This window comes from Nematolebias whitei, chromosome 8 (assembly GCF_014905685.2).
Source record: "Nematolebias whitei isolate Nwh7 chromosome 8, NemWhi1, whole genome shotgun sequence".
NCBI lineage: Eukaryota > Metazoa > Chordata > Actinopteri > Cyprinodontiformes > Rivulidae > Nematolebias > Nematolebias whitei.
Window position 1 is genome coordinate 20,092,191 of NC_056505.1, and position 16,633 is coordinate 20,108,823.

At 40.1% G+C, this 16,633-nt stretch overlaps 1 protein-coding gene across 1 annotated transcript; it reads left to right on the forward strand.

Annotated features, from left to right (window-relative positions):
* The first annotated feature begins 1,224 nt into the window (after nucleotides 1-1,224).
* Nucleotides 1,225-4,943, forward strand: LOC119413074 (ankyrin-1). Its single transcript, XM_037680086.1, has 5 exons — nucleotides 1,225-1,233; nucleotides 3,567-3,807; nucleotides 3,922-4,018; nucleotides 4,404-4,632; nucleotides 4,758-4,943. Exons 1-5 carry the CDS (start codon nucleotides 1,225-1,227, stop codon nucleotides 4,896-4,898), a joined length of 717 nt encoding a protein of 238 aa, XP_037536014.1. The 3' UTR covers nucleotides 4,899-4,943.
* The last annotated feature ends 11,690 nt before the right edge of the window (nucleotides 4,944-16,633 follow it).

A 16,633-nucleotide genomic window follows, 5' to 3' on the forward strand; every position in this document is an offset into this window, starting at 1 on the left:
TATATCGTCCGATCTGCACCAGATTTTTGGTGCTTGACTAGTGAGGAATTATGGACGCAGTGGTGTTGTTGTTTAATATTTCACTCAAGTGCGCCCCCTACATTATTACAATAGTTATATATGCGGTCGCAGCTTATGTCAAAGGTTTGGCGAATGCGCACTCCGGAGAACGGGCGCGTGACGGTAGCGTGAGCGTTCTCGATGGCGACCGGGAAGGGTCGCTGCAGTTCCCGCGGTCGCCATGAGGCCGCAGCGGCGCTTCGCTGCGAGGGCCTTCAACGCTGCTTGCAGCTTTAATTTGTTTTGTTCTTGTTTTACCTATTTGTGCCTTTCTTACTAATGTATTTATGTCACTGACAAAGCCTGTGCATTTTTATCTAACACATTTAATAGCCTGATAAATTAGTAGCATTCAGTGTTTTTGCATCCAGGAATGACTGCATGCATGTTTTAAAGATATGAGAATGTTTAAAATGTCTTTATTTTAAAAAGGACCTGATCTGCAAACTTTTTTATCATATTTTTTTCCCATATACTAATAGTATGTTTTGTTGGATGAACTCCTCATGTCACACCTTCTCAGATAAACACACCAAAGACAAGAGAAACTATTTTATTACTTTTTTTTTATAACCAGTGAAAGTCAATTTTTTTTCTTAATACAAACCTCCATTTATCATTTTGCCCTCACCGTCTGATGCTGCCCCAACATTTTACTTCAGAAGTACATAAAACTTAAACTGTACAAGTACAAAAGTAACATTTTGGAACGACATGTGTTTAAACTGCTACAATCCTATAAAATTACATTTTTCAGTCTTTTCAATAGAAATGTTTAATGTCATAAAGTTTTATAAAAATTACTTTCATTTTACAAGATAGTTTAGATTTTTTTTATGTTTAGCTCTGTGAAATGTAAATAAATTTGTAATATCTTACCTGTAGAGTATAATTCTGGGAAGATAAAGACTAGCACTGGTGAGGCCAAGACCAAAGTAGAGTGCTGCTATCTTAAAACAACTCAAATCTTGAAAATGTCTTAGTTGTTCATACAAACTTTTTATTTGTTTACAAACCTTATCAGTTTTCTGTTACACAGTTTTTCACAAGGATTTATGTGATTATTTGCAAGTGCAAACTCAATTCAATCTTTATTTATACAGGTTAGTCTCATTGAGCCTTAAGAACTCATTTACAAGAGCGACCTGTTTTTAACTAGGCATGATGACATCAGTGGACAATCTTAAAAGAAGGCATATAAATTGAAAAAAATAACTGGAAGAAAATTATGTTTAAAAAAAACCCACAAAATGCTACATTAAAAAACAAAATAAAATACTAAAAACAGGAACATGTCAGCGTATGTTTTTGCCATGAACTTAGCAGATGTTTGAAGCCACTCAGAGAGGTCAAGGTCAAGAGCTTCAGATCTTTTTGCAGATTGTTCCAGGATACAGGAGTGGAGTAGGAGAAGGCCCTTTTGCCTAGTTCAGTTAGCACTGGGGATACACTGCATGCAATAATAACAAAGTCCATGCTCAATAATCCAGGTATAAAATCCAACATTTTTCAGTCAGGTCATCTGGACAGTTTCTTTTTTTGTGCTGAAACGTTTCGCCTTCGATCCGGAAGGCTTCATCAGTCATCTAATAATGTCCTAAGAGTGCACGCTGTAGCTGCACTCACATGTAGGAGGAGATGCATGAAGGCAACAGACCAAGAAGTGATTTAAATGGAGAGAAGGAAAGTCACAGTTACAATGCATTTCCTAGCATTATGATTTAGACAAGATCTATTTCCGAAAAAGAAACCCAGTTTTACTTTCAGTTTCTTTACCAAGTTTTCCACGTAGGGCTTAAAAGAGAGATGAGAATCTACCAAGATACCCAAATATTTCTAGGAATCAACAAACTCAATAGGAACACCATTCAGAGATAACATCGAGGGAAGGGCTGCTGGGACTGACTTCCTGTTTGAAAACAGCATCCCTTTGGGTTTGTCTATGTTTAATACAAGTTTGAGACTGAACAAATCAGACCTGATGATGTCAAAAGTGGATTGCAAAAGCTGGAAAACCTTAATAATTGTTGTAGCTCAACAGTAAACAACTGTATCATCAGCATATAAATTTAAGGATGTGTCAGGGATGCTCTGACCTACATTACCTATGTAGACTGTGAAAAGGGTGGGACCCAAGACAGAACCTTGTGGTACACCGTTGTTAATAGTTACCGGCAGATAACTGGAAGAAGTAGCATTAAGTTTAACATATTGCCGCTGATCTGATGGTGAACCAACCAATGATGTGATCTGAGAAATTAATTTCTGAGAGCTTACCTGTATAATATGAGATGTCATGGTCCATAGTTTCAAAAGCTTTAGACAGGTCTAAGTAAAGTGCAGCACAATAATCCTTAGAATTCAGTGCTTCAACGACATCATTAAAAACCTGGCAATGAACTGTGGCACTTAGTTATTTTGAGCTAGAATATAGTTGTATTTCTGCAGGAATAAATGTGTAATGTGTGGTGGAGGTGTAAAGGTTTATAAACTAGCATTTACATGAACTACTTTAAATTTCTTGAAACTCTAGTTGTTTCAAGACAGCATCAATCCCTTTTGGTTCTGCTGGCTGATCAAGTTGATCAGAATTAAACATTTTAATTCTAAACTTAGATTCTTTAAAGATCTATCAACAAAACGTAAGATATTATTTGTTTATAGTATATCCACAGAACCCCACTTAAACAAAATTGAACTATCTCTTTAAACTCTAACTGTGAAATTTTAGAGTTACCATTGGATACACTTTTTTTATTCCATGTGTTTTGTGGCACTCTCCAAACAAGATAGTTCCTCTAGTTTGGCCCGCTGCAAGAATTCCTACTCTCATCAAAATATTTAACTCCAATTTCCTCCATCAGTACATTCATTGTTGAGCATTTCATGAGCTTAGATCAAATGGAAACTTGTCATTTCAATGTGGTATTATTTTAGTTGACCAAAACGACAAGTAAATCTAGAATAAACTGACTATTTACTGTATGTTTTGGTTAACCATGAATTAAATTTGAGTTAACCTAAATTTATAATACTAACATTTTAATACCCGTGCTGTAACTTCCAAGCTAAAATATTAACTGTATCAGAATACAATTTCTTTTTTCAATTTTCCCTTTAAAACATTTATTTTTTTTATTCTTAGAAACATATGTATTCATATTAGATGTTATGTCAAGAATGGCCTTGTCAAACCACAGTTATTACTTGATATTTCTTTTGTTTCATTGATTGTAAAAGCTTCTTGTTAATGCAATTACAATAAAAAACAAATTTATAAACCAAAGCAAACTGTTTGTGTTGCTGTTGTCTTTCAAAATGTAAAGTATGACTCAATGATTCAGTGTACCTTTTATCCTTTTTTTTTTTCATTTTTAATTATTCTTGTTTTGGCCTTCTTCGGATCACCCCTTTTAATTGTTTTCCCATTTTCATTCCACCTTCTTCCTGTTCATCCCGACCCGTGCCCCTTTTACATTCTCTCAATCATTTGCTTTGAACCTCAGGCTCAACCAGTTCCAGACGATCTGGTTGCAAAGCTGCTGGGTAACCAAGCAAACTTTAGTCCTGTAGTCACTGTAGAGCCACGGCGGCGCAAGTTTCACCGACCCATTGGCCTGCGCATACCTCTGCCCCCATCCTGGAGGGATAGTCCTCGAGACTCAGGGGAGGGCGATACAACAAGTCTGCGTCTGCTCTGCTCTGTCATAGGTACTGCAAACTTCAGTCAGGATGTGTGCATGGAGGGTGGGCGATACATGAACATTTATCAGGCTTAATCATTGAGTTAAATGAGTGAAAGATGTCTGCCATCATGAGACTTCCTTTCAGTGACCCATTCCCATCCTGTCTGACTGCCAGGTGGGACGGCCTCAGCCCAATGGGAAGACATCACAGGCACTACCAAGCTCGTTTATGCCAATGAGTGCGCCAACTTCACCACCAACGTTTCTGCACGGTAAGTTCAACTGGCAACCTTTAAAACAAATCCACATTTTCCGTGCTCCACGACAGAATTCACATGTTTTTCATTGTTGATCATTTCTTTTAGGAGTTTAAATCCAATTTAAAAAGTCAAGCAAAAATAGCTTTATGGTAGGGATGCACAATGTGGCTGATGTTGATCATAGCAATAAATCACATTTTCAAGTATGCACTTTTTGTGCAATGAGAGCTCATCTAACTCAAAATATATTATTTGTGGATAATGTATGAATAAATGGAGCCTTGACTACAATAATCTGTTTTGCACTCCAAGTAATGGTTTGCTCATATTGAGATGATAATACACATTTGATCAATTTAAGGTAAACTGTTTAATTCCATGTGATTTTTTTCCTCAGATTCTGGCTGGCTGACTGTCCTCGGACAGCTGAGGCTGTCTCCTTCGCCAGCCTGCTCTACAAAGAGCTGTCGGCAGTCCCCTACATGGCCAAGTTTGTAGTGTTTGCAAAGATGAACGAGCTGCGCGAGGGCCGTCTGCGCTGCTACTGCATGACGGATGATAAGATGGATAAAACTCTGGAACAACACGAGAACTTCACAGAGGTGGCTCGTAGCCGAGACATAGAGGTCAGTTATGGGATTATTTTATCCGAATGCTTCAAACGTATTACTTAATATTTGCTGCAAACACAGGTAAAAAGCCAGAATTGCTTTGAGCCTTCTTGAAAGACGAGTTAAGCAATATCTTGCAGGTGATGGAGGGAATGCCACTTCACCTGGAGTGTTCAGGGAATCTGGTGCCAGTGAGGAAGGCCACTCAGCAGCCGCGATGCTTTAGTTTCCAGGCTTTCAGGGATAACAGACTTCCTGTCTCTGTTAAGGTGTTAGCATGATTGTTTAATAACTGTTGTTGTCCACTCTTACATCAGCCAAAGTTCTACATGACTTTAAACTATTTATCTGTGCATCTAAGGTGAGAGACAGCACAAAAGAACCCACTGGGTTTTTATCTTTCCTGCGTAAATCCACCAAATACGAGGACAGCCAACAAGTGCTCTGTAACCTTAACATCACTATGCCTCCATGTATGAAGGTAAAGCTTTCACAGTTGGCTGTTACAAAGATGCAGTGTGATTAATTACAGTCATCCTTGAGTTTGACTTTGCTGTTATTTGCTTACCATTAGCAGATTGTCGGTAGTGAAGACCGGAGACGAACTCTGACCCCTCTCGCTTTAAGAGAGAGGTACAGTGCTTTAAATGAGCCTGCGATGGGTATGTGGCTTCCATTCTCCCACTTTTGAATGCATTTACATGCTTCTTTTATTATATGAGGCACAGTAAGGTTCACAATAGGGTCACTGATGACTTTACAGTGCATGCAGTTTTAATCAATACCTCCTCTTTATGTCTAACGGTTCAGATGTTTCAGTTTTACGTTACTTTTTGCAGCATCGATGAGTGCCATGGAAAGGACGGAGCTGAAGATGGCTGTGATTGCAGAACAGCTTGGACTGAGCTGGGCCGGTGAGTAAATAGTGGAAGTACACTGAATCTGTTTTACTGTGAACCGTTCATGTTTATCTCATGTCTGACAAGCAGGTTTGGCACAGTTCTAAAGATTGAGCAAATTTACCACATCGTACAAGCTAATTATTCACAGCTCTCCTGCCAACAGCTGTAAATATTTTGCATAGCAGTTTCTTTTTCTTTAAAGCCATTGTGATAAACTGTGATACATTCAAGACTTGTGGTTCGCAAACCTTTCAATTTATGACCCACAAAATAGCAGTGACACATTATCTCAGAACAATCATAGTAAAATGTTTTGTATCATCTGAAAAATGTCTCCAGTCCTGGGGAAAAAATAAAAAATGTCCCTGCTTTCCTAATGTCCTCCCTTTCATTCTTCAGAGTTGGCACGTGAGCTTCAGCTCAGCGTGGATGAGATCAACAGGATTCGTGTTGAGAATCCGAACTCCCTCCTCGAACAAAGCTCTGCGCTGCTCAACCTGTGGGCCACTCGTGAGGGTAAAAGGGCCAAGAGTGAGTGCCGGCGATCTGAGTTTAATATGGATTTCTCTCATACCCCCAATTTTTATGCATTTTTTTATTATTACCTGCTGCAAAAGTCTAAATGGCGATAAAGTTTTGAATCACTGAAATAATTTTAACTAAACTTTTAGAATAAAAATCACCCTGTTGACATCTACAACTGACTTACTTTGAAACGCAATCCATTTAAAGATGGCCAGCACAGAAAACTGACCATAGAAAACACAAAATGAAAAATAACTCAGCAAGTTATGCAGATATTGAGCCAAAATTTGGTGTGGTAGTAGCTGCACTTTGTCCCAAACATATTTGAGTGCAAACGTTGCGCAACATCTTTGCTTAAATAACTGGCATTAATTGTTGGAGTCAATGTTAGCAAAATCTCTCCTTAACCACTGGACAAATTTCAACTCTCAGAAAATAATATTTACAATTAGTCAACCCCATTCAATATGGCCACTACAGCTAACAGACCTTAGTCAAGACAAAAATGGATACACCCCAGTAAATTTTACAGATATTGAGCTTAATGTTGGTGTGGTAGTAGATAGATCGCCGGTTCAAGCCCCGGTACTGACAACATCAAAAATGTGTGTCGGGTAGGTGAAGCACCCACACATGTCCCCACCCTCATTCGTCCTACTCTGGGCCCTTGAGCAAGGCCCTTAACCCCCACCATCTGCTCCTCTGGGTGTCCTAGATAGCAGCTCTCTGCTCCACACAGAGAGCTGTGGTAGCTCGGTGGTCTGTGGTTGCATCAGGAAGGGCATCCGACATCCGGCATAAAAATAACTGCCAAGTCTTTGTACAACTTAGTTCGCTGTGGCGACCCCTAACGCAGGGAGCAGCCGAAAGAAGAAGAAAAAAAGTAGATAAGAGTAATCCTCAACACATAATCAAAGTGCTAACAGATTATGTAAGATTGCATGAGATATTGCATAAGATTGACACCAATGTTGTTTTCATGGTGAGAACAATATGTCTACAAATTTGTCATTTCTCAACTTATGATGATCTTAGTCTAAAACTGTGTCATGACAAGTGGTAGGTGATGTGCAGTCCTTCAAGGAATGCTAGGTTTTCAATGTAAAACCTGTCCTCGTCTTCTTTATAACACTTGTCTAACTGAGTTTTTCTTTGTGTTTTTTTTTTCAGTGGAGAGTTTATACACAGCCCTTAAGAACATTGACCGTCTGGACATCATCAGCATGTTGGAGGGCCAGCCACCTCAGCCGATGAGACAAGGCTCTCGTGATCTCAGCCGACGCCGACAGAGTGACAGGGACCACCCTTCTCCTGGTATGACTAACGGTAAGCTCACAGTGCATCCTATCCCCACTGTCCCTTCTGCCTTGACCCTAAGCTACTTTTCCAACAAACATGCAGCGGTGCTTAAAGTTTGTGAACTTCCACTTTTCTGAAAAAACAAAACATAACGCCGTAGGTGTTTTTGGACTGCAGAAACCCTTTCATAGTACTTCTTGTTCTTGCTCTTTTTGGTTTTAGCAGTGGGATCATGGCTGTTCTCAGCTCTTTTAATTGCTTTTATAGGGAAGATCAAGTCTGTAAACAGAAGTGCTCATTTTCACGCATCCATACACGCTGAGAATCTGCCCAACATTATGAGCAAACATGGATGTTGTTGATGTTTGGGAGGATCTGATCAAATCTCTGTGATCCTTCACCAGAGAGTGGCCGAAGTCACTTGAAATGTAATATTTCAAGTATAAAATATAATCGTAATTTTACGAGTCTCTCTCTCTCTAAGGATAACGTGCTGTAAGTGCATTTAGATGGTGCCAGGAAATTCTACTCCTCTTTTCCCACCTTTTTACACATTCATTCAACCTTTATTTAGACAGGTTAAACCCAATGAGCCTCGGGGACTCATTTACAAGAGAGATCTGATTTTAACAAAGAATGATGACAACAGTGGATAACCATCCAGCCACAATGCAGGATTGGACCATTTTTTATTTACATTCATGAAGCAGAGAATGATTATACATAAAGCAAACGTTGCGTGTTGTCTTTCTGCCCACTAAGGAAGTTTGTGAATCAGGTTATCACGTGATCTTCCCTATAGGGTTCGCTTTACCTCTTGCTTTAAAGTTATCAGGTGTTCAGACGTAAAAATTGACAAAGAACCAATTTTTTTATTAAAGAAGACGATCTAATGTTTTTGAGGGGTAAAAGTATTTAAGCCTTTTTTTGTCTTCATCTGTTTCTGCAACCAGAAAGCTGTTCATGAGCTCTGCACATCACAATAGAGGAGTTAAAATCTATTCCTCTGTGCAAAACGGTTAAACTTTGGGCTGCAAAGGGCATTTTACAATTAATTCTTTACAGCTCAGCCGTGCACACTATTTTTTTTTTTCAAAAGGACTCCTTTAGAAGTCACCATCCGCTTTCTACTGATAATTATAAACACTTGACTAAAATTCATTGTTTCATTTTGTACTGCTAAGTATTGAGCTTAATGTGCTTTGCCTCTCACAGATCTTGGATAATAGTCTACACTAAACAAATAAAGCACTTCTAGCAAGTTTGTGATTTCAGTAATGTTTTTGAAATATTCCTAATCAAGTATAAAAAATACAAACATGTTCACAGACTTTAAGGCACCACTGCAATTCCTTTTTTTTTCTTAATAATCCCTTGAAGACAAAATAATGTTTGTATCCCTGTGAATCACCTCTTTTCTTTTTATCTTTCTTCTTTATTATTTTTCCCCATTTGGGGGAAGCTGCCACAAACGTTGAGTTTTTGCAGGATTTCACCTCGGCACATGCAGCGGGGATCAGGACACTCCTACTACTTTTGGTTATTTTTTTACTGCTCGGTTTAATACTACTGGAAAAATGTAGCAAAGCTTAGAGAAAACGAACATTAAATGATGAATGTTGGCAGCAACCAACCAACTAACAGTCTAGTTATTTCACTCAGTCCGTAGTAAATTAACAAACAGAAGTATTTTTACAGTTAGGGGCAGTTTTCTAAGACTAACAGTTTTAAGCAAAGAAGCGATGTTATTGGTTTATTTTAAATGTAAAATAAGCTTTAGATTTGTTTGATAAATAATAAACATTTTGTTATACATGACCAGGCTTAATTAAGTTAAATCTGCATATCTGGCTCTTTGAGCAAATGTTAGTCCTCAGTCTCTCTTCCCCCCTGGTTTTCTTCACTCACACATATTTTACTCTCAATAGACTCCTTTTTATTTCTGGACCGTGCTAAGCTCCTCTTCCTCCTGGACCGGTTCCTCCTCTGTATCCAGTGCAGACATAAGTCAGTCAGACAGGTGACAAGTCCTCCCTGTGAAAACTGCAGCGATAGTCGAAGACGAAACCATCCATACAGATGTGATCAGGATGATGAAAGAGGAGACATTCAGATCACAGCTGCAGTCAATCTGATCACTGTGTTTCTGTTCCTGCTTAGTCAGAGTGGCTGTAAAAACCTGCACACGACTCTTCTGATCATACATGCACTCATCACATGAATCAGGAGGTTTAGCAGATTCAGCTCAGTACAATATGACTGAGGCACAGAAACTATAAATGAAACATGCAGCCTGCTTTTTTTATGCAATAAAGGCTAAAATAATACAAGTGCAGAGTCAGCAAAACTGTCTAAGCAGGGTAAATGAATAGATTTTTTCTTAACAAAATTAATAGTTTAATCACTCACTAAAAAAGGAAAATAGTTTTTTTTATTTAGATTTATTCTTGTTTGGTTGGTTATCTTTTACACTGGTTATAATAATTCAAACTTTTTTTTTTTTTTTAAGTCTGATTTGCAGTCTTAAAGTTTAGTGAAGACAAGGTTCATATGTGTATTTTTTTTTCTCTCATTAAAAAGCCAGAGCTTAGAATAAGGGTCAGATACATTTAGAAAACACTACTGCAGCTAAGCTTTGTCTAAGCCAGATTTGTATTTCCATATATATATATATATATTAGCTTTAGAGGTGGCCATAAAAATAAATTGCCTGCTTTTAATGAACAAAAGTTTTCAGGATAACCTTCCCCATGAATTGTCAGTCTTAGAGCTGAGTACGTCTACAGCAGACGAGCTGGTTGATAAATAGTCTGCTTTCACGAGTGTGGTCTCGGTCAATATTTTGCAGTTTAGTGTCAGATGTTATGTAATTCCAAAACCATTGTGTCCATCTTTCATACAAAAGATATTTTCTTATAACTTGCGAAGTAGATTTCTTTATATATTTTGTTAAAAAAAAAAAAGAAGTGGAGTCAAATTCCCACTTCTAAAATTCACACCAAGTCAAAAGAGAATGACATCTTTTTGTTGTATTTTTATTTTTATTTTTTTAGACATTTGTGAGAGGGCATTTAAATTCTTTCTGCCTGTGGTTGCATGTGTTGTAGTTTGAGTCTCCTTAGAGTTAATGTTGGTGCATTGAATGTCTATTTGGGAGCTGTGTTTTCATTCCCTGTGAATCTGTCCCTCTCTGTGTTCATCTGCAGCCTAGCCGCCCTACTCTTCCTCCTTCTCACTCCTCTCCGAACTCTGACCTCATGCCGATCTCATGCTGACCTCTGACCCACATCTTAAGCTTTTCTTAATTTTCTTTTTTCCTCTGCGACTGGTGCATTTCCCTTTTTCTTCATTTTTACTCTTGAACCCCCCCATCTTTTGTACTGTTTGTTCTGTGACAGATACCCCTCACACAGACTGTTTCCAGCACCCACTGGGAGGGGAGGGGTGGCGACCCTCATCTAGTTTCTCTTTCTTACATTGTTTCTGTCTGTGTTCATCACCTCCTTCTTTCTTGCTGTTCTTTTCTTTTTCCCTGCTCTGTCTTTTCCCATCCCTTTTTTCCCCATCCCTCCTGCATGACTGCATGTGCATCAGACGTGCGCTGCTCCTGCCCCTCTGTGTTTGCATGGAGACACTGGGAAGACGAGCAGCTGTGCATGTTGGATAGACGTGCTTCAAACGCTGCGTTGAAGCTGCTTGACTCGAAGATTTCCAGATTTCTTTGCAGAGCATGCACACAAAAAACAACTCTGTTACTCCTCAGTGGGGGTTAAAAAAAGGCCACTATCCTTTTTTTGTTAACTTTGACTTGTGTCTGCTCAGTTCATGTATGAATGTTATCTCAGCGTATCCCTCTCTTATTGTAAACCTGTAAAATGTGAAGAGTCAAGTCAGTCTGTGTGAGTATATCAGTGTGGGTGTGTTATGTTGTAAACTGTAAGTGTTGGCACATGTGTACCCATATGTGTGCAGGCAAAAAGACTACATTCCCTTTACATGTATTTTTTTTATGTCAGCTTCACTGCTTTCTTTTAGCTTTTGTCTTTTAGTCAAGAGATCATGAAGTGAAACTGTTCATTCTTTTTCCAATTTCTTTCTCCTCCTAACTTTCTATCTCTAGCACTTCTATTGTGAGAACAATAGTTCAGCATTTGAGAATCAACAAAATTGAAACATATCTGCTGAGAAGACTTTTTTTAAAAACAGTTATCTTTAAGAAATGGAGGCTGCAGTAGCTCGGTGGTTTTGTCATCCTGTGGCTACTGGTTCGAGCCCAGGTTGTGTCAGGAAGTAAAACAATCACCAACTCTTTCATGCGAGTTTGCTCGATGTGGTGACCCAAGCAGAAGGGAGCACTTTTCATTTGCAGCCCTTATAGTTTGTATCTTTTGAAGTGAGGCCAAAGTCTTAAACTCTGCATAAGAAATTAACTAAAGCGTTTTATTTCATCAACCATTGCCATCAGTTGTGTCAGTCATTCAGAACTGTTTTTAGTTTAGGTTTGTTTGTTTGTTTGTTTTTGCAATGGAGGCAGCAGCAGCTAGCTGTAGTACTTTTGCAGCAGCACTTGTGTTAGAATTATAATTATAATTCTGCAGAGATAATTATGTAAAACATATATGTTATGTGAGGGCGAAAAGGAGTAATATTGTCCTCAGTGCAACATAAAACCTCTCTCTGTTGGCAAATCTGGCATCTCTGCTTTTCAGCAGCACAGCTGTGTGTTCATGTCGGTGCACAAGAATCCCCTTTTTATGAACACTGAGCTCTCATTGTATTCATGAGATTGAACTGGTTTACATACACCATTAATCCTTAAAACAACGCTAATACATAACTGCTGTGGCTTTAATTGTTTTTTGTTTCAGCCTAATTCAGAAAAATCATGCTTACTTACTTCTGGTAATTTAAGTTTCTTTCTGCTCGTTTTAGCTACTATTTAGCTGTTTTGGGGAAATTTCTGCTTTTTCAGGTAATTTCCACATTTGTGTGTTCATTTTTTCTTCTTTAAACCTAATTGGGCACAAATGATCACTCTACACTTCCTTCTGTTAATAGCCTCCTTCTACAATTAAAAAAAAAAAACATTCAGCTACTTTTTTTTCTTTTTTTTTTCCATTTAGCCTTTATTTATACAGGTTAGTCTCATTGAGCCATGAGAACTCATTTTCAAGAGAGACCTGTTTAGGGAGCACATGGTGGGGGTTAAGGGCCTTGCTCATGGGCCCAGAGTGAGGCGAATGAGGGTGGGGGGCAAGTGTGGGTGTTTCACCTACCCCACCCACAATTTTGATGTTGTCGGGGCCGGGGCGTGAACCGGCGATCTTCGGATCACAAGCCCACCTCTCTAACCTCTGCGCCACCACTCCCCACTTCCAGCTGTCTTCTGCTGTTTTGTGCTCAAAACAGCTTGATTCAGCTAAGTTCAATATTTTTTGTGTTTATTCTAACTTCTTTCTACTAAGTTTAACTTGTTATGCTTCTTTCAGCCTATTTCTGCCATTTTCAGCTATTTTTGCTGTTTCGGCTGTTATTTAGCTGAAATTATGCTAATTTCAGCCTTTTCAGCTAATTCTACAATTTTGTTTTGCCCTAATTTAAACTTTGTTCAGCCTAAGTCAGTATAAATGCCCTCTCTCCACTTCCTTCTGGTAATTTAAGCTTCTTTCTGTTTGTTTTAGCTATTATTCTGCTGTTTTTGGCTAATTTTAGCTTTTTGCTGATAATTTCAACTTTACTGTGCTAATTTCTGCCTCTTTCAGATTTAGTGGACACAATTAAGCTCACTTCATTTCCTTTTGGAAATTTAAGCTACTTTCTACATTTCTTTAGCTACTATTCAGCTGTTTTGGGGAAATTTCCACTTTTTAAAGATAATTTCCACTTCTGTTTTCAGCTAACATTTCTGAATGTTTTTAGCTAATTTCAGCTGTTTTTCAGCAGGTTCTTCAGCGATAAGCATTCACATTACATTTTTGCAGGAAATGCAAATTCTCTAGTTAGACATTAGAAGTTAGAACTAACATAAATGTGAATGACTGTCGGCATCTTTTGATCAACGTTAACTAAGTGGGTGAAAGTAGGACAAGGGGTTGTTTTTGCAGCTAGGTGTCTCAAATATCTCCTGCTCCCTCAGCAGTAGCCCACAGCCAACTATGAATCAAGTTACACCCTGTGCTTGTGCCCAGTATCCTTATCATTATTCACAGTACACGTACAGTTAGCCTACTGTATACTGTATGACCTTCACCATATCCCTGTTTATTACAGTTGTTGGTAATGTCTCCTGCAGTGTTACAGTCATGATGCCACTTACACTTTGCTTTTCCTCCATTTCCATTTGACCAAAACTCAACGTAACTTATCCCCTAATTTCTAAGTCAGTTTCATTCAGTATAGTTAGGTGTGTCAGATGTTTTGTTGTAACGTTTTTAGAGTAAAAAGGCATTCTTAGTAGCTTTAAAATGTGCATTTTATTGTTACTTTCTTTGAACTACAGAAAAACCCCTGTAGGAGTGACCTGAGTCCACATCACACTCACGTGTCTTTCTTCTTCGATAAAATCCAGGTTTTAGTTTGAGGAGGAAGTCGTGGATTTTTATAAAGTTTTATGTAATCGTGTTTACATGAATACTGGCAATATAGTGTGTTCAGTGTATCACAATAATAATCTGGGTCTGAGAGAAATTGAGCAGATGTGTGTGAAGTGGGAGGAAGTGTGGGTGGATGTGAGGGCGTGGGCATGTGTGCAAGCTTGAGGAGAAATTGAGGTTGCCTGCGTGCATGCTGTCCTGCCTGATAACAATAACAACCTGCCTGTTTCTGAGAGGGTTTGAATGCATGCATCAATGAGCGTGTTTATGTGTATTGGACTGAGAGCGTGTGTCCCTGCTGGACAGGTATCAGTAACCTGCAGGTGGCAGCCAGCAGAGCAGCATCAGTCACTGCTGGGTTTGAACCTCAGTTGCTCAGTCCGTCCAGCTGTGTCTGCTGCTGCTCACACCATCAACACAGGCTGATTGAGCTTGAAACCCCCCTCTTCTAGAAGCTGTTCTTGCTCTCAAAGCTAGTTGCACCTTTTATTCCAGCTCCTATTGTCTTGACCCTGTTCCCCTCCTTCCATCCCTATTCCCTCCCATTTGTCCCTTCAGCCTCCTCTACTCCCCCCTAGATGCCCAGTTCCTGGGCAGGGGCATTTACACCCTTCAAGGGTACCACTGCTGTGGGGGTGAGGTAGGGAATGAGGTGGGGGGGCCGGGTGTCAGTGTGCCTCTCTCTGTCTTGCTTCAGGTTATGGGCTTGCACAAGAAGAGCTCCTCTCACCAGCCTCCATGCAGTACAGCCTCCCCTCCCCTCTGGGTGCTGAGCCCTACTGGCAGGAAGTCTCCAGTCTGGACTGTGCACCAATTGCCACCACAGAAGAAGACACCCTCATGGAGATGTCCGATGTGCAGGTGTGGCCCTCAGGCAATAGCCCCTCTTTGGTGACCGTGGAGGACTCCTCGCTGGAGTGCAGCAATGCTGAGGACTCAGAGCGTCTGCTGGGGCTGCCATATGGAAGCCTGGGCCGCCCGGCCAGTCAGGCCAGCGCAGCCAGCGGAGGGGGTGGGGTGCTGAGTGGCTCCATTGAGCTGCCAGAAGACGATTCAGAGGTGGGAGTTGACTCTCTCAGCACTACTACACCCGCCTCACTTGGGGGCACCATCGCTGGGATCAATCTGAATGGGATGAACAATGGTCAGGGGTCAGAGGCGAGCTCAGAAGCATCCGCCATCATGAGTACGACAGGTGGAGACAGAGCAGGAGGAGGAGGACGAGAGGGTGGAACGGGCTTAGAAGAAGGACTTTCTCTTGTTGCAGGACAACAAAGGCTGTACGCTCGGTTGAGTGAGTCAACTGGTCTGAGCTCTGGTCCAGATCGAAATGGAGACAGGTTGGTAAAACCTTTGTTTGCCTCAAACTTTGTGTAGAGTCACAGTAAAACATAAAGAACCCTAACTGTCATGTCAGTCATAATTCACCGAAGAAGCTGTGACCACCAAGAGATTCTAAAAGTCTTTTTGCTAGTTCATGTGCTACCTCTTCATTTATCCACTGATCTCCTTTCAGGTCAAGTAACGGTCAAAATGGAGGTGGTGGAGGCTCTTTTCTTTCCTACCTGCAGGAACAGACAGGGCCAGGGTGGAGCCCTGTCACTGACCCAACTCAAGCTTGGGTTGGTACCCAGTCCAAGCCCAGGCAGGCTATGGAGACCATGATTTCATCTGTACGAAGTGCTGTGGATGGAGACCAGGCCCGCATGGCCCAGGAGGCCTTGCTTCAACCAGTGAGGGACATGGGGCACTCTGAGATTTTACGGGGACACTTCAGAGGTACCCAGCCATTTGAGAAGGGTTTGGGATTTCCGCACAGGGTACCAGAGCTGAGAGCTTGGGATGATGTGCGCCTGAAGGGCCAGGTGAGTGTTTTCTACCAGGTTAAACTAAATTTAATTAAATGATTGCATGCGTATAGATTAAAAACAGTACTGCAGCTGGATGCTCAGTCCAGTCCTGTTATTCCTCTAAAACTAGTAAACATTTTTTTTTCAGAAAGTAACCCTTAACAAAAATTAGTCTGCTAGCAAAGTACGCAATAGTTACGTTATTTGTGTCTGCTGTAAAAGTGGGAGAGATGATTGGAAAGAACTAAACCAATGTCCTGAGTGAAATCATACTGCTTTCCACAATGGAAAATGAGATATTTTTCATTTTAAGTCTCTTAGCTGCCTAAACATCTATGTGCAGGTTTAGTTTGTGTCCAACAGTTTTCAGTCAGGTCATCTGGACAGTTTCTTTTTTTGCTGAAATGTTTCACCTTCCATCCAGAAGACTTAATCAGTCAAGGAAACACATAACACAAAACTGATTCTTCCCCCAAACAGCTTACTCCAAAGTGGAACAAACCAGTTATGTTTGTGCTAAGATGGTGTCTTTGGTACGCCCCCTCCTCTTGTGCCGCCCTCTTCCTCGTCGACAGTCATGTCAAGCTGATGTCAGGTGTATCAGTTTTGTGTTGTGGGTTTCCTTGACTTATGAAGCCTTCTGGATGGAAGGTGAAACGTTTCAGCAAAAAAAGAAACTGTCCAGATGACCTGACTGAAAATTGTTGGATTGTATACCTGGATTATTGAGCATGGACTTTTTTGGTTTAGTTTGTGTATTTCAATTATGCAGATAATGCAAACTGAAAAAAATAAGCAAACATCTTATGCATTTTGGGGGATTTGTTACTTTCTTCTGCAATAAGTT

Coding starts and splice junctions, on each gene's coding strand:
- LOC119413074 (XM_037680086.1), top strand. Junction 3,808..3,921: donor TCAGGATGTGTGCATGGAGG/GTGGGCGATACA, acceptor TCTGACTGCCAG/GTGGGACGGCCTCAGCCCAA. Junction 4,019..4,403: donor ACCACCAACGTTTCTGCACG/GTAAGTTCAACT, acceptor TTTTTTCCTCAG/ATTCTGGCTGGCTGACTGTC.